The sequence below is a fragment of the Rhodamnia argentea genome, chromosome 3, assembly GCF_020921035.1.
Source record: "Rhodamnia argentea isolate NSW1041297 chromosome 3, ASM2092103v1, whole genome shotgun sequence".
NCBI lineage: Eukaryota > Viridiplantae > Streptophyta > Magnoliopsida > Myrtales > Myrtaceae > Rhodamnia > Rhodamnia argentea.
In genome coordinates, this window is record NC_063152.1 from 28,110,984 (window position 1) to 28,128,133 (window position 17,150).

Genomic DNA, 17,150 nt, shown 5'->3' on the forward strand with positions numbered 1-17,150 from the left:
GTCCCACGTCGGCATCGATCTTGCCATGTGGCACGTACGACGGCGGGCACTAATCGAACCTCCACATCGGCGGATTCTGGCAAATTCGGTTGGAATGACTAAATTGGCAAATCGTCAAAAAGTCTAGGGCTAAACAGGTCGGATTGAAAAGTTTAGAACTAAATTGACTGTCCTACGATGGATCCGGTATTTTATGGACAATTTCTCAGCGATAGATTGAGCGCACACAATGCTTTTTTTCTGAATTTCTGTTTATGTAACTATTGACGATAATATTACCCTTTTCTAGTAGATTGAACCCCGTTCTAATGAAATTCCTTGGGGTTTACAGTAAGGGAAGGTGATAATTCTCATGAATATTCTACGAAGAAATCGAAGTTTCACGATATACATTTTCCCCACTAGTATTGACCTCGACAAGGCGAATATTTGCCAAGCAATCTCTCTCTAAATTCTATATAAAGGTCATCAAGGAAGTCGTAGTGCTATTAATACGGAACCTCCACAGCATCACGCACACATTTATTCAAGTCCCGCAGGAGCTCGGAAGGGGCTAAAGCAGATACGAGCAGACGACTGGGGATGGAGTCCGTGGCAGCCACGCCTGCCCCCGCCTTAGGAGGCGGCAGCGCCGGAGCGAGAGCGAACGGCGGGCACCAGCACGCGACCGACCGGTGCAAGAACTTCCAGATGCCGCTCCACTATCCGAGATTCACCCGAGCCGACTACGAGGCCATGCCCGAGTGGAAGCTCGACTCCCTGTTCCAGGAGTATGGCCTCCCGACTGCCGGCGACCTCCACTACAAGCGGAACTTCGCCATCGGGTGCTTCCTCTGGCCCAACTAGCGGCTCCCCTGGCCTTCTTCAGTCCCCGTTGCATTCTGCGAAGAATGGTTTGGCAAACATCAGCCATCGCTTTGTTTATAGGACAGTAGTGTGTCGTTATGTGTGCGTATGGTCGGGTCATGTAATCTTGCTAATACTTCGAATTTCAGTTCGAAGTTAACGTCTAATTTCACTTGTGCTTTCCAAATTGAATAACAACCGTCGTGTTCCGGTGAAATATTTCCGCTCACTAGTCACAACCTCCGGCGCTCTATGGGCCGCGCGCTTCCGTTGTACCGATGCGATTTCGACCCGTGTGATTAGCATTCATGTGTCTCGTTTAATTTAGCAATTTCATCTGGAATTGGCTCTTTTCATAAGTGAATGTTGACCAGATCAACCCAACCGGAACAAAGTTTTTTTTTTTTTTTTTAAAGATACTTTTATTTCTCTCATGAACTGGGCTTATCGAGCAGAGCCCAAAGCAGGGGCGTCGTTCCAAAGAAGAGCCCAATCGGAACAAAGTTACTTCAACAAATTGAAACTGGGCTCGCGATTACCGGGACTTTAATGATTATTGGGCTCCCTCTACGACGAAAGGCCCAAGCTGCTTAAAGGACGCGGAAGGCGCACGGTAGCATTGGCCGCGCAGGATAGCGAGTGCCGGCACACCGAGTCACTGAGTCGACACAGTAGTTTGACGCTCGAAGACCTGCTCATTTTCCTTCCCACGCGAAAAATTTCCCACTTTCCCTCATTTTCTCGCTCTCTCTGCCCTGCATTTTCCCTCTTCTTTTTTTGAAATGATTCGGCGCTGCAATACCCAAATCGATCCCTAGCTCTCGATTCTGCCTTCGATCCGAGCGCCGCTATCTTTAACTCTCCAGCAGAAGCGAGAGGAAAACGAAAGGAAAAATGCCGAGAGAAATCATAACGTTGCAGGTGGGACAATGCGGGAACCAGATTGGAATGGAGTTCTGGAAGCAGCTCTGCCTCGAGCACGGAATCAGTAAGGATGGCATGCTCGAGGACTTCGCTACTCAGGTTCGAAACTCCACAAAGTCGCGGTTTGTTGTAGACTAATTTTACTCGGGAAGCATTGTGAGGTCGTAGTCGTTATTGGTAAGAAATTTGTGAAGATATCGAGCTTAGGAAGCGGAATATCGTTTGGTCACTAGGCAATGCGCAATTTTGCCTTTTGCGAGTGGAAAGTGGGATTTTCTTTTTTCCCCGTGAAACTCACGATACAGTTTGTAGAGTAACTGTGTATAGTTATGGGCTGATTGGGGTTTCGGGTGCTGTCAGTTGATCTCTAGCTCGTGAAGCTTAGGTTGGAATTGAACTTGTCATGACATAGGCTGATGATCAGCCTATTCCCGGGTAATGTTCGTTAAAAGGATTTTAAGATATGTATCATTAGCACATGTACTAGTTATGATTTCATGGTGTAGACATCGTGTTTGCAGCTGATCACTAACTTGTGAAACTTTCGCTATTGCGATGCTTTAGGGAGGTGACAGAAAAGATGTGTTTTTTTATCAAGCTGATGATCAGCACTATATTCCGAGGGCTATATTGATGGATTTGGAGCCAAGAGTGATAAATGGTATTCAGAATAGCGAATATCGTAATCTCTACAATCATGAGAACATATTTGTGTCTGATCATGGAGGAGGTGCTGGGAATAATTGGGCCAGTGGATATCATCAGGTTTGCTATCTTATCGTTTCTGCACTGTTTTTGCTAAACTTTAATAATAAGAAAGGTGCCTGAGAATTGGTTTTTCAAGATGGTATCAGAGGTCCAGTACGTAGTTTTCTTATCAGGCTGCCTAAGTCTGTACTACGTCTATAATGAAAGTCATCTCAACCAGCCCACTGCATCAGTTTCCATTTCATTTCTCTAATGTCTTCAGATTCTTGTTGTGCCATTTACTAAAGTTGACTATATTGAATTGTGGTTATTGTTACTTAAATAAAAACCTTTTTTGCCCATGATTCCATCCCACTTAATGATTGGACGTACTGAGAAAGAAAATCTCCTAGTCATTAATTGCTCTTGCATATCATGTAAAGTAATGTCCTTCTGTTACCTTGTAATCACTTAATTTTGAGTGACAGAACTAAATGATAATTAACGTATTATCAACTCCTGCGTGATGTGTGTACCAATTCTTTTAGGATAATCATAATTACCAGACTTTCTTACTACCCCTTTTCATACCATTGTGATAGGGGAAGGGTGTCGAAGAGGATATAATGGACATGATCGATAGAGAAGCAGATGGTAGCGATAGTCTTGAGGGTTTTGTTCTCTGCCACTCTATTGCTGGAGGGACAGGCTCAGGTTGCTTCCATGCTCTTCTATTTACATTTTTCATTTTTTTGTAGTTAAGGTTGATGGACTTATTGAAAACTGATATAATTCATAGTCATTCCCACTTGTTGAGGCCTGGCATTCTTTCTGAGTGTGCAGGCCTATATTATGCTTAATTTGCACCAACCGTAGGATGGTCTAGTTTATAAGAGTTATTCATCTTGTAGCCACTTTGTGAAGTATTTTTCTGTAAGCTACGGAATGCAGATCTTTACTTTCTATTGCTACCTTCTAAATTGATTTTCACCATCCAAACATGCTCGACATACCAAAACACCTATATGTATAGTGTTATCGCTTTTTACACAACGCATATGTCGGTTATTTTTCTCAAAAGCAAAACAATGCAGGTATGGGCTCATATCTATTGGAAACTCTGAATGATCGCTACAGCAAAAAATTGGTTCAAACATACAGCGTGTTTCCTAACCAGATGGAGACGAGCGACGTGGTGGTGCAGCCGTACAACTCACTTTTGACCCTCAAGCGTCTAACCCTCAATGCTGATTGTGTTGTTGTTCTTGATAATACTGCACTGAATAGGATAGCTGTGGAGCGCCTTCATCTGAGTAATCCTACCTTTGCTCAAACAAATTCATTGGTCTCAACTGTGATGTCTGCGAGCACAACCACCCTTCGCTATCCTGGGTACATGAACAATGACTTAGTTGGCCTTCTTGCTTCTTTAATTCCAACACCAAGATGCCATTTCCTGATGACAGGATATACACCTCTCACTGTAGAGCGTCAGGTAACATATTTGATATTCCTTTCCTTTCTCTTAAAAACGTTGTTTATAGGTTTACGTGGCCATCTAGGTAAGCATAATGTGTTGGCATGAAACTTCGTCTTTAATGCGGCATCGATGGATGCCTTGTTGTGAGAGGGGGGAATAACATGGACTTATTTTCGAGTTCTTTTGGTTATTTCTTGGAGGGACCTAGCTTGGTTTTAATCTTGATTGATTCGCCTAAACCTTGTTCAAATGGCTGAAACTTGCATCCCTAAATGACTAAAGTGGGTAATGCAAATAGTTCTCATCTTTGCAGGCAAATGTAATTCGGAAGACTACTGTTCTGGATGTCATGAGAAGACTTTTGCAGGCGAGAAATTTATTGTGTATATTTTGATTGTGCATGTTGAGAGATTCTTTGATCATTCTTTTCTCTCCCTAATTCTTTTTCTGTATGAATGTGTTTCAGTCAAAGAATATTATGGTTTCATCTTATGCTCGAACAAAAGAAGCTAGTCAAGCAAAGTACATATCCATATTGAACATCATTCAAGGAGAAGTGGATCCCACTCAGGTATATTTTGCCACTGCATGAATTCCTTATATTTAGTCACGCATGGAGGAATAGGCCATGTCTGATTCTTCAGTCTGGTTATGTGACCAACAATTAATCGTCTTGTTTTGAGGCACCGGTGTTAATCTTTTATTTGCAACATGAAAACCACAAAGTTTTTATGTTTGTAATGCTCAATTTTCTTTCTGGACAATATTTTCCCAGGAGTCATCCGGATATAATTTACATTTCATCGTCTTGGATGGAGTAAATGATTTACTAGTAACTCTTGCAAAACCAATTCCATCGTACTAACCTCATCTTTTCCTCATAAAAATTCTCAACATAGATTTTATTGTTGTGAAATGACCAACATAAGTAAGTTTAGGACATCTCTTCTATCATTTCCTTTTAAAATAACGGTCTTTAACTTTAAGATACACTACATAATTCCTGTAAACTTGGTTGATGTACTTGAAATTTTCCTTTTCTTGTAATCAGGTTCATGAAAGTTTACAGAGGATACGCGAAAGAAAGCTTGTTAATTTCATTGAGTGGGGCCCGGCGAGTATTCAGGTCTTGTTATACAATAAAAGCAATTTAGATCATGCTAGACTATTTTCCGGAGCTATTTGATGTTATAACATATCTTATGCATTCTTGTTCTTTCTATTTTTTAGGTTGCTCTATCAAGAAAGTCTCCATATGTTCAAACCGCCCATAGGGTATGGATGAAGCTTTGTGGCAATTTTTGCTTCTAGAAATTTGGTAGCAATGGCACATGTGACATTTGTTTGAGAATCTACTAGGATAATGATGAAAACTTACGAATGTTGCATTTGTCAGGTCAGTGGTCTTATGTTAGCAAGCCACACTAGCATACGGCATCTTTTTAGCAAGTGTTTGAATCAGTACGAGAAGTTGAGAAAGAAGCAAGCCTTCCTTGACAATTACCGGAAATTCCCAATGTTTGCTGTAAGTTGTCAATAGATAGAATTCATACAACTAATATTATCTTATAGACCTTTAATGTGAACTTTTGCTTGTGTTGTAGAGCTTGTTCAAGTGATCATGCATTTGTGAGTAGTGTATTGATCTTTTGACGTCCTGTTGAGAAGGCTGTCTAAGCAACTGTTGTCGTTATTATTTTTTTAACACAAATTAACCATTTTGAGAATAATTCCTACTCCAGATGGTGTTTCTAATATGCCAAGGCATCATGTTGACACAATCAATCACATGAACAGGATAATGATCTCTCGGAGTTTGACGAATCTAGAGACATAATTGAGAGCTTGGTTGACGAATATAAAGCATGTGAATCTCCTGATTACATTAAGTGGGGAATGGAGGTATATGCTCTACTTTGCCTCGTTGATCTATCTCAACTTTTGAGCATACATCAGATCTTACCTGTTAAGTTTCTCTGAAGCAGGATCCCGATCACATCCTAACGGGAGAGGGAAATGCTACGGGAACTGTAGATCCAAAATTAGCCGTCTGAACTGAATAAAAGTATGTATGAAAACATAGGTAAGCCGCAATGGTTTTTACTTCCAGTGTATACCGTATCAACTACTTGCCTCTGCTTTGGAGTCATATGCAGTTCATGTCTGTAAGTTATAGTCAGTAACAGCTGACAAGTCAATAACAATTTATATGTGCTACGTCATTTTGGAATCTAAACACTGCATGTATTTACACGCTTATGCTGACATGATTTGGCTTCATGTGAATTAGCATTTCAGAAAGAAAAGAGCTGGGTGTTCAATTGACAGTCTTAATTCTGTCTTATTCATCCATTCTACTGATTCCCTGATAATGTTAAACAGCATTCTCCGTGATGCTGGGATAGTTGGATCTCGCCCATGACTCAACTCATTTACTTGATCTGTTGAATTTATCAACATTCCTGCGCATATCTAGTACTAGTTGGTGAGCTATAACTTTTTTGTTGCAGGAAAATTTACCAGCTTGGATTGGAGAGGCGACTATGGCGACCTATCAATTGCAGGTTTGAGTAGCATCAGAGTGAGGATTGTAAGTGAAGTCTCTGGCAGGATTCTTACTGTGTGAAACGTTCAGTTGTTTGTGGTGAGAATTTTTGGGTATGTAATTGCTTTTCCTTTCTAAGGATTCACCTTCTAAAGAATGCAGAATCTCACTGCATGCTTAGTCACCAAATCCTTGGGGTTCTAATTGTTCAAACTTGAGATGTGTCAGCTATGTGCGAGTTGTATTTAAGGATTTATTGTCATTGACGTGAAGCTTTAATTGATTTCAAGAATGCACTTCCAGTGTACATGGGAATTGCTGCAAGATTTGAATCGGAAATTTGTTTCACCAGCAGAGAATTTAGATGTGTTGCAGACTGTCGTACTGATTGTTCTTGTCTACTCAACCGCAATTGATTCCAGGACAAGGCGAGTATGGATTTTTTTTTTCACTTGCGTGACTCGCTATACATCCACTAATCTCTACTCCTATGGTTGCTGCTTGTTTACATTTTGGCGCTCGTATGCATGCTCATTCCTTTGAGTCGAAAGCCAAAGTCCAACTAATGGAATGATAAATGTATAGGAGATTGGCCCGATGGATGTCATAAGAGAGTTGATAGTGAACGTGAGGCAACTTTCTTTATGACCTCTTTTTCTCTGAAAGAACTAGAGTCGGCAGTTGAGGCGTGATTGAATGTTTGAGCTCTCGGACATTACTGTCAACCACTTGCTCTGTAGAAGAAACCTATCCACATGGTGGAAATCGTTAGACCATTTTGGCACCCGACACATGATCAACTCAATCGGGGCCAAGATTCAAATGTGTCAAACTGTTGTTGCTAATTGTCTCCTCAGCGAAGGTACTCAGTTCACAACTAAATTAGTAAGTTCTCTTTTGCCCTGTTGCTCTGCCAGCGTATTGTGTCCGAATGGTGCCTAATCAGTTGACCGTTTGCAGTCCGACTGTGTGAACGAGAATTTAGCACGTGTCATCTTAGAAAATTTAATAGGGGTTTGCAACATGAAGCTTCTTTTTTGGCCAAGGGAGAAGTGGCCTGTTGACGCCATGCAGATTGCACGTCTCTCTCCGTGGCCATCTTTTCTACTTAGATCACGCAAAATGCGGATAGATGGCGTGTTCCTCTCTTTCCATATTCCTAAGATAGGCAGCCACAATTCTTGGTCTCCAAGAAGAGATTGAAGAACCAGATTTCCATCCTCACCAGCCACCACACCACCCTCGAAGATTCCTTTATAGTTTAATAGATTAAATAGAACATACAACACATGAGAGATCTCCGTATCATCGACAGGCCAAATATAACAAATAGGAGAAGAGCTCGCTATGTGCAGTAAATTACATCAGAAGGAGACGAAGGGCCGAGACGCATAACCCCACCACCTTCGACTCTTCCTTCAACCCTTGTGTGGGGAGCCATCTGACTTCTGTTTTCCTTTTTTTTCTTTTTTTTTTCCCTTGTATGTATGGAGAAAAAACATTTGAAAAGGAAAACATAAAACGGCTGCGTTATGGTTAATGCGGTCAAAAGTAACATCAGAATCAGCGGCATGTGCAGCAAGGGTCACCAAATGTCGTCGTTCAAATTCTATCAGGTCTTGTTTCTTCCTTCTTTTATCTTCACGTGACAGTAATCATCATGTCAATATAAGGGGATCCTGCATTCCAACACGAGGAAAAAAACAGAAATCAAAGGTGTCAGATAAGTCAACCCGGATCTAGACACGGCACTCTACCAATAGCGACGCGTCGAGGCAGAATAGAGCATGAAACTAGGGTCGTTGCCTTCTTTAAGGACATGGAGAACATTTAACAATGCAATGAAAGATCGAAATGGCCTCGGCTCTTAGATCGGAATCTCTTGCAATAATCTACAATGACGAGGCTATCGAATTTCAAAAAGAAGACGCGCCCTTTTCGGATCTCATGAAAATTGAACCCTAATTACTCATGAACCTGTCGTTTCGTGAACTAGTAGATGGTACTGCAAATGATCAAAACTACGAGATATATGCTACACTCTTGCTTAGACGTCGTGAAGGCTAAGCAACCCCCTCCTAATTACAACTTTGTCTTAACTAAGCTTTTTGCTCATTAATGCATCATGTACCAAGCATTTGACATACGGTCCAATTCACAGTACTAAGAGGGATGAACCAACAAAATGCATTGAACCGCCGAAACTAACACAACTAAAACTTACCAATAGAGCAACTTAATTTTGCATTTGGGCATGTCCCCACCCTCCACATCCTTCACCGTCACATCCCCACACTCGACGTTTACCCCAACCCTCCCCACCTTCCACCCCTCTATAATCGCCCCCACGCTCGTCCGAACCGCCACCTTCACCACCAAACTCTTGCTTCGCTGCCCCGACCTCAGATCCGCGCCCGCCCCGTCCTCCAACGGCTGGTCCCGCACCTCCGTCCCCACTTTCAAACTCGTCACGTTCTTCTTCCCCTGGATGAACCCGGGCAGGCTCTCAGACCCCAATGCGATCCCCCCGTCCTGCCCTAGGCCGATGTCCACGCTGGTCCTGCCATAGTACAACCCCAGCTTCTCGTTCGGATTCTTGACCTCAACCCTCGTTACGGTCCGGGCGTTGAGGTAAGTGCCGTCCGCCTTGACCGTCACATTGAACCGGGGGATCTCAAACGACTGGAGGTGGAAAACCGGGATTCTCGGGCTGAACCAGACATAAAATGCCGCACCAGCTAATACGAGGACGCAGGAGATGAGGAATATAAAGACGCACAAGCAGCAGCAACACGCGCGGCAACAGCCACGGCGCTTCTTCTTCGGGTACAATGAAGGTGGCATGACCGGTTTGCTAACCGGATATCTTGGGGGCGGTTGGACCGGTACGCTCGGATCTTTGTAGCCCGGTGGCTTCTGGAGTACCGGCATTTGCGGTGGTTCGGCCATTTGGCGGCTCTCCGGTTCGATGCTCTGTTTCTGCATTGAAAACAGAGAAGCGGAATCAGCCGAAAAAATGAGCAATTTACGATGGCGCTGCACGCGACCAAAAAATACTAACTTTAAAGATGTAAAATAATTCATTGAGAAGGAGAAAACAACAATGCAAATGCCCCGATGAACGAAATCGTGTCAACTAGAGAAGCTAAGATCAAATCCTCCTCCTTGCTCTGCAATCGAAAGCAACCGTTGAAATCCATTGAATGATGGTCGACGCTAAATTACTTTCATCTTTTATATATAAACAAAAGGGTAAATGGACGAGCTCACTCAGAAAAAGAAGAACAGCTTTGTGTACGATCCATTGGAAAGGAACAGAGACACAAACTTCACATAGGCACATGCCTGCCTTGCTTAAATTCTTGAAAGAATTCGATAATGTGATTTCCTTTCCGAAGAATAGGGATGGAACGTCTACGAACCACAAAAGAAAAATGGCAAGCAGAGAGATTATTCAGACCTTTTGGAAGACTCGACCCGGAACAGTGCCGAATTCTGCAGAAACAACGAAACCAATGAAACGCAAGTTGGTATGGGAGAATTCAATGGGGGGAAAGATCTCGATCCGATGAAAAGGTGGTGAACTTCACAAGATAATCAATAACGAATATGAAAATTAAAGAGAGAGAGAGAGAGAGAGGAAGCTAAAGGAAAAATCTAATGGGGGTGGTGAATAAATATGAGGGTGAAGGGGCAGAGGAAAACAGGGGATGTCATAGTCGGGGAAGGAGCAGTGGCAGGAATTCGTTCGCGAAATCCACGCGCGGCGCCCTCCTGCTGACTTGGCGCAAACACCTTGTTCTAACGCCCAACTTTTTGCACCCTTCTTGTTTGATCAATTTTCTATTATGATCTTCTTCTTGTTATTTGGTTTTCTTTTCCGTTGAGTTAACAAAAATTTCTTCAGATTCTATTAATCCTTGTTAAATAACTCATAATCGAAATTTTGATGCTTCTTGTACCGCATCAATTGTGCTTTGTTACTATGTACAGCCACTACTTTCAAAATCGGATTATTTCAAATTAATTATGTTTCGACAAGTGCCCTCGAGACGATCCTTAACATGCCTTGATGGGAACAACAATCTTTAATGAAGGAGCGAGAAATGCGAAGTTCATAAATTACCTTCTTAGCGAACAAATGAAAGACATTTCCATCGTTCCCGAGCATCTTTGGACATTAACTGTTGCCGACAACAAAAATATTTTTCATTAGCTAATTATTTCTAATTACAAACGGTCACTTTTAGGAACACGTTTTCCAAATCATTCATTTTTAGCGAAGCAAACGGAATTAAAATCACCTACGAGCCAAAGTCATGAGGGTTTTGTTTTCTTTTTTCCTTGTACTTTGTTTGCCAAAGTCAAAGATAAAAACATGAAAAATGCACAAATGGGTGATGAGAAAAGTTGGAAGCAGTCTGAACTCTGAACCACCTATTCTACAGAAAAGGAAAGGCTTGAACCTGGACGAAAGGATACTTACAGAAGCCCTTCAATCATAATATGGTAATACTGACATCTATATGACTATTCCAAGTATGCTAAAAGTTGCAATTCCGATTTTATTCGATGCAGATTTTCCGACGAATCCACTCTCGCAAAATTATTGCAATTCTTTCTGCACCGACCGCGTCCAAAGTCAAAACTACTTAATCTACCAGCCTCACCAACAGTGTCCCCACAGTAAGGTGAAACACTTCATGAGGTATGGGACTCCTATCTCTATAGCATGCCCGGAATAGTGTACTAACACTGGCGAGTCGGGTATGGGACTGTCAACTGTCCCAGGCTTACCGGTTGAGCACTGGTCCAAAGCGATGCCTTGGGTTGGTTCTCTGCCATCAGAAACAGGACAGGAAAAAGATAAATATGGCCACGACGACTTCGGTGGTCTTCAGAGGCCTCTGGTTTGGAAATCAAGGTGGTCACTGCAGAAAGTTGAGCGGACCACCGAGAGATCCAATCTTCCTGTCCACTCCTCGCCTGGCTTCAATGTGATTGGCTTTTCTATCAATGCACCGTTGACGCATACCATCTGTTTGTACTCCTCATCGCCAAAATCCACCATCGCCCTCGATTTCTTCTCCCAAGGATTCCATACAACTGCATAATCAAACAAGATAACCCTATATAATTCTACTTGGAGTGATTAATATCATGCACTCACATCTGTTTCTCTGCAACCTCTCAGGTTTGAGTATCCCACTTGATGTTTTAGGAGTACGTAATAGAAACTTGAGTGACTAATATCATGCACTCGCACCCGTTTCTCTGCAACCTCTCGGGTTCGGGTATCCCACTTAATGTTTTAGGAGTGTGTAACAGAATGCAAAGACATTTTTCTTAATTGAAAGGGCTCTTACCGACATCTGGCAGACCTTCCTTTCTGATCACAAAAGTTCGCTTCCGCTCATGGTCAAGCACCGCGATTACATTTGGAGAACTCAAGTAGATTCGATCCACCTGCCAGAATTGGGTGAGGCAGAGAAAACGTACTAATTATGGGCTGTATAAAGGCAAGGTCATGGAAATCCATGTAGAGGCACAAATAGAATACTTCGACATGCAGGCGTCATCACTCTTCCTCATTCTTTCTGCAGAAATTACTATAAATGCGTCCTTCTCACTGAGAACCAAAAAATTCATAGAAAAGGCCCTCTCTCTAGGTTCTTCAGAACCATTGAAGAGGATGCTCCTTCATTTCTTGCTTTTTGGGAAATTCAGAACTCCAGTGAATATGAAGCTCTGTACTCCATTGCACGAAGTTGGCTATAATGAATTGAATCACACAAAAACTTCGATGTTTACCTCTGACTCAAAAGTTATGGCATCCCCCTGTTCTGTGAAGCGTTCCCTTTGGCAAAGGTTGTCTAGATAGTCAAGCGTCTCCAATCCTTCAATTCTCACTTCACTGCGACAGATGCACATTCAATTGCTTTATTACGTGGAGAATGAACTTTCTGTTATCATTTCAGCTGCATTTTGTAGTGTGTTATAAACTTTTGTGCATTTCAAGTCTAAACAGTGTGTTGCAGCAAAACGTGCTTGCTTGAACTCCAAACATCACGATATTATAGGTCTCCACACCCATAATTGCCTAGATGTCATGGCTATTTCATATATGACATCCAGTTTTGATTGCTTTGTGGTAAAACTTCTCGGTGACCCCAGATAGCAGCCTCAAACTCATAAGATCACAGCATATTCCAGAAAAATGTTGATGGAAAATGATAGTAAAAAATTATAGAAAAAAAGATGTTACCCTGCAAAATCAGCTTAGAAAACCTGAAGCCCATATGCCATGCCGGTTCTTCAGAATATCATATTTACCGACGGTAATAAAAGTGTAAGATTTGATGGGACCACAGCTAACTGCTCTAAAAGCTTAAGCTCATAGAAGAAGGCGTGGTTTAATATTTATATATTCTAACACTCCCCCTCACGCTTAGTCCGGTCTTTTTGCCTAGTACTAAGGGTGGAAATATTCATTTGGGGAGGCAAATAGGGGCCTGGAAAGATTTGAACTCGGGACCACCCGCTCCGATACCATGTAAGATTTGATGGGACCACGCCTAACCGCTCTAAAAGCTTAAGCTCATAGAAGAAGGCGTGGTTTAATATTTATATATTCTAACAAAAAGCATATCTATGGCCAATGACAAGATGATCAGCAAATAATGGTCCATACCTGATGTCAGAAACTGATAAATATGTGTGATACGCAAATGAGAAACTAAATGGCTTTCCATTGATGTTTCTGACTCGCGATATTAAGCTCGGATCACCATTGATTGCAAGGCAAACCCGAAGGCGAAGCTCAAAACTGCAACAAGAGATCTGAAAACGATCAGCAGGAGCCTTTGAACAATAATGTTTCATGCCATAGATTTAATTAAGAAGAAAGAAAGCATCGCAAGGCATTGTTATTGGCGGTGGAGTTTGGAGATAATTACAATTGAGATTATACCTATGAGGCCAACCCTTTACGTCTTCTTCAATAGGCTTAAGCAATAGGTCAATGAAGGATTTGCCTTGAGAATCAGTCAAGGGCAGGGGTGGAGGATTATCATCAACTGTCCAAATTTTGTTCCTGGCAAAACCATGCTGCTCCAGCAATCCACAATTGCCAAACTTCGAAAGTTCAAAAAGAAGTTGAGTAAAATATTTTCAACGTCGAGTTCTTTATAAATATTGGATCAAAATATGCAGAGTACCTGAGGGAAACACACGGGAATTCCTCCCCTCACTGCTTTGGGAGGCTTAAAAATTGCCTGTAGTGGAAGATAATACACAAGCTAATCAGTCTGAGATTATAGTTGGAGACATTGACATCCCTGCCTCTTAGCAGCAATTCTTGCTGAAGCTTAGCCCAGAAAACAAAGAAAAAGCAACAATCCATATTGAACTCAGTTGAATTGGGTCATTCTCAAATTACCTCAAACGGCACGAGTTGAAGAATGGAAAGCATTAATCTACAACAACCTAACACATTAAATGTTGATGAGCACAACCACTATATTGATGTTCTAAGCTCACATTGCTACGCCCACTGTACAAGCAGAGTGCTTTACAGGCAAGTAGATAACGAAAACTAACACATTAATTTCTGCAACTTATAAGAGTGGAATTAGCATCGAGCTCAAAGATTCCAACAAATACAATGAGTAAGCCGCACCTTACTACTAGTGAATAGGAGCTCTTCGCCTTGCTCATTCCTCCATGATGTCACCTGCCCTCCGTGCATACTAACCTGCATGGACAAAAATGGGAGCACTCAACAGGATTGAAAAAAGTCGAGCACGACCAAGCACACAAAATGCAATACTCAAGTGCAAAAATTCAATATCCCAGCACAATCATCCCATAGTGAAATGCACAATCCCTACCCGCAATGAAGCCCCTTGTGGACTCCGAAGCACGACATGGTCAATCCCATTCCAGTCCTTTGTCATTTCGACTGCGGTTTTGTAATCCCACACAGCAGCAGAATGCTCCATTTGGATTGGAAGATGAGCTTCTGTTGCTAGAGTTCTAAACAATTCAGAGGAAACTGGCACGTATGGACAGTGAAGAATCACAGAATTCACCCCATCACAGAAACATTAGAGTTGCACCAGAGGCTTCTCTAAGCAAAACCTGTGAACACGTGAACTAAAAGCTAATTTCCAACAACCATTTGCTTCCTCAGCATTTACCCTCAGATCCAATTAAAAAAAAGCCCCATATCCCCAGAACCCTCAATTGCTTAAACATAAAACATAGAGAAGCTCCAGTAGGATGAGAACATTTGGCAAAGGCCTTCTAGACCCAAACCACTATCTATCCCAGGAGTCTTGAACAAGTGCCCACATATGTCAACACACCATTAATAGCTGACACCGAAAGGAGAGAGAGCCATCAGATGAGCTGTTAGCATCGGTGAAACTTTAGTTCCTTCAAGCTTCAAACTCTCTATGACAAGATTGAAACTTGACATAAAAAAAAAAAAAGCAGCAAATCCACGGCCCAAAAGCAGATCAAGGAGAGATTTTTAACGCAAAAAGAGTTGAAGCACTCGGTTCAGGAGCATGGATCTATAGTTCCTCCGAACAGCCCAAGAAAATAACAAATCAGAGAGAGCGAGCGAGAGAGAGAGAGACGGGAAGGGGGGGTTGAATGCAGGAATTTCATCAGAGAAAGCCCTTCTCTGTATACATAGAGATGAATATAAAAGTCACGAAATTTAATGGAAAAGCAATGGCCATTCAGAACTGAAATGAAACGCCAAAGAACACATGCACCGAATGAAATGGCTTTTTGGACGAAGAATTAAATATGTTCAAGGAGCTCCTACTAAATACCGAAACTGCAATCTGAAGGAACGAGAGGAGGAGGAAAGGAAAAAGAAAAAGGGCTGAAGAAGTGGACGGTTGGGAGGGAGGGAAGGGACCTGGGCATTTTTGTGGAAGCAAGAGAAGGAACGTGCAGATACGAGGTACATGGTACGTTGTACAAGCAGCCAAAGTTTTTGAATTTCGGGGGATTTTTTTAGATGGAGACAACTCGACTTTTTTATATCGTCTTGTGAACAGTGGATATCTTCTCATTTTCTCTCCCCCCAACCATAGCTCAGATAAAAATACTAAAGAAGAAAAATCCTTAATTCGACGGGGGATGGGACTGCCCCGCATTGTCGTTTTCATGCATGGATCACCGCAAGGAAGAAGAAAAAAGGAAAATTGTTCAAATGGATGATTGTTAGGTTGAATTGGGCCATGAAAGAGACTCTACTTTACCCAGAAACTGTAGTGGGCACAGTATTAAGCTTACTGTCACTCATTACTCATTTAAGCATTTGTCACTCATTACTACTTTAAGCATTCAAAGTTGTTGAACAAGAACCTATCGCTAGGCATAACATCTAGCTAGACCACAATCTTGTCTAATACTTACGAAACCAGTGAGTTTCGGCTTACTGAGACAGCTTCTCGACCCTGGTTTTATTCTCCGAAAACTCTTGTTAAGACTGCTTAAATTCAGTATTGAGGACAAATTCTCTCTAAAGCACGAATCACGAGTCGCGAAAAATGGGGGACTAGTGCGAGCTTGATCCTAATTCCCAGCTTTCCGGGCTAATATTTTGGATGCACCCGAGCTCAAGACCGCCATGTCCTGGAAACGTCAATGACTTCCATCCAATGAGAGCATCCTAACTCGTGGGAGAAGCTGACATGTGAAGCAGAGCAAGTGGAGGGAACAAAGGTGGGACACACTGGTGAAGCACGAACCAAGAAACCTAGGAAAAGCCAAGTTGGAGGAGGAGAAAACTGGAACACCCCTCCACTTATGGTGGACGCACGTGAGGTGAGGTTGGTTTCTCCAACTGGAATTTGGTTGAATTCATCATGAAAGCAAAGTGGGGGGAGTCAAAGATTGACTAGCTTTTTCCTTGGGGGGTGGGAGTGTTAGGAAGATCACGTGCAATGGTGATTAAATTAATGGAATAATGGAGAGAAATTCAGAGGAAAGACGAAGGAAACTGGGGATCTTTCAACGTGAATCATGAGCGAAAATCTGCATCATGTGGCTGAGACGGATCTTCAAAGTTGCAAAATCTTTTTGCCATTGGATAAGCTCTTCTTGTTACTGCTCAAGAACGTGGGGGCAAATCCCATTGCAAGCCCAGCAAGAGCAAATCTTCTTGCTCAACTCCATGGAACAGACAGTGAACAACATAATACTCGTCCCGAGGACAGTTGACCACCACAGCAATCAAAGAATGCGCTAGCTAACATCTCGAAATATTTCCAGCCCAGGGAAACGACGATGGCACGACCCAAACTACATTAGGCTAGAAACCACTCAACTAAAGTATATAATCCGATTCGCGCAAATCTGGGACAGAGAAGCAGTAACAATTTTGCTTTAATAGCCAATCTCACATTATGGAGAACTTGAACCCCAGGTGTTACAAATTGTGAATGCAAAAGGTATTTTTTTTTTTTTTGTTAATACCACGGAAAACCCTAAATTTATTACACTAGTAACAAATTTACCCCAAATTATTTTTTTAACCATGAAAAACCTCAAACTGGTACACTTGTGACAAATTTACCCCAACCTGGTACACCAGTGACAAATTTGCTCTCGATTAATTTTCCTTAAATTTAACCGTTAAATTGTGAA

The 17,150-nt window shown here is 42.0% G+C and overlaps 3 protein-coding genes across 7 annotated transcripts; 1 reads left to right on the forward strand and 2 right to left on the reverse strand.

The window, feature by feature from the left end:
• The first annotated feature begins 1,519 nt into the window (after nt 1-1,519).
• LOC115753550 (tubulin gamma-1 chain) lies at nt 1,520-6,834 on the forward strand. The gene is made up of 12 exons (XM_030692196.2): nt 1,520-1,869; nt 2,335-2,535; nt 3,060-3,171; nt 3,552-3,952; nt 4,251-4,304; nt 4,404-4,508; nt 4,989-5,063; nt 5,168-5,212; nt 5,334-5,462; nt 5,735-5,839; nt 5,923-6,002; nt 6,448-6,834. The coding sequence occupies exons 1-11, from the start codon at nt 1,741-1,743 to the stop codon at nt 5,989-5,991; spliced, it is 1,425 nt and encodes a 474-aa protein (XP_030548056.1). The 5' UTR covers nt 1,520-1,740; the 3' UTR covers nt 5,992-6,002; nt 6,448-6,834.
• A 930-nt stretch (nt 6,835-7,764) lies between these two features.
• LOC115753551 (NDR1/HIN1-like protein 6) lies at nt 7,765-10,296 on the reverse strand. Of its 3 annotated transcripts, none has more exons than XM_030692201.2 (3): nt 9,943-10,296; nt 8,707-9,455; nt 7,765-8,161 (listed from the first exon to the last, which is right to left on the reverse strand). In XM_030692201.2, the coding sequence occupies exons 2-3, from the start codon at nt 9,429-9,431 to the stop codon at nt 8,146-8,148; spliced, it is 741 nt and encodes a 246-aa protein (XP_030548061.1). In that variant the 5' UTR covers nt 9,432-9,455; nt 9,943-10,296; the 3' UTR covers nt 7,765-8,145. The 3 variants fall into 3 exon arrangements, with proteins under 3 accessions (XP_030548061.1, XP_030548060.1, XP_030548059.1); XM_030692200.2 differs by having other exon boundaries at nt 8,707-9,461; XM_030692199.2 differs by having other exon boundaries at nt 8,707-10,296.
• Nucleotides 10,297-11,202: 906 nt separating this feature from the next.
• Nucleotides 11,203-15,538, reverse strand: LOC115753510 (putative glucose-6-phosphate 1-epimerase). Of its 3 annotated transcripts, XM_048276748.1 has the most exons (9): nt 14,847-15,531; nt 14,372-14,621; nt 14,161-14,235; nt 13,700-13,756; nt 13,453-13,616; nt 13,174-13,308; nt 12,294-12,396; nt 11,849-11,948; nt 11,203-11,588 (listed from the first exon to the last, which is right to left on the reverse strand). In XM_048276748.1, exons 2-9 carry the CDS (start codon nt 14,480-14,482, stop codon nt 11,380-11,382), a joined length of 954 nt encoding a protein of 317 aa, XP_048132705.1. In that variant the 5' UTR covers nt 14,483-14,621; nt 14,847-15,531; the 3' UTR covers nt 11,203-11,379. The 3 variants fall into 3 exon arrangements, with proteins under 3 accessions (XP_048132705.1, XP_048132706.1, XP_030548000.2); XM_048276749.1 differs by having other exon boundaries at nt 13,453-13,589; nt 14,372-15,538; XM_030692140.2 differs by having other exon boundaries at nt 14,372-15,531.
• Nucleotides 15,539-17,150: the final 1,612 nt, after the last annotated feature.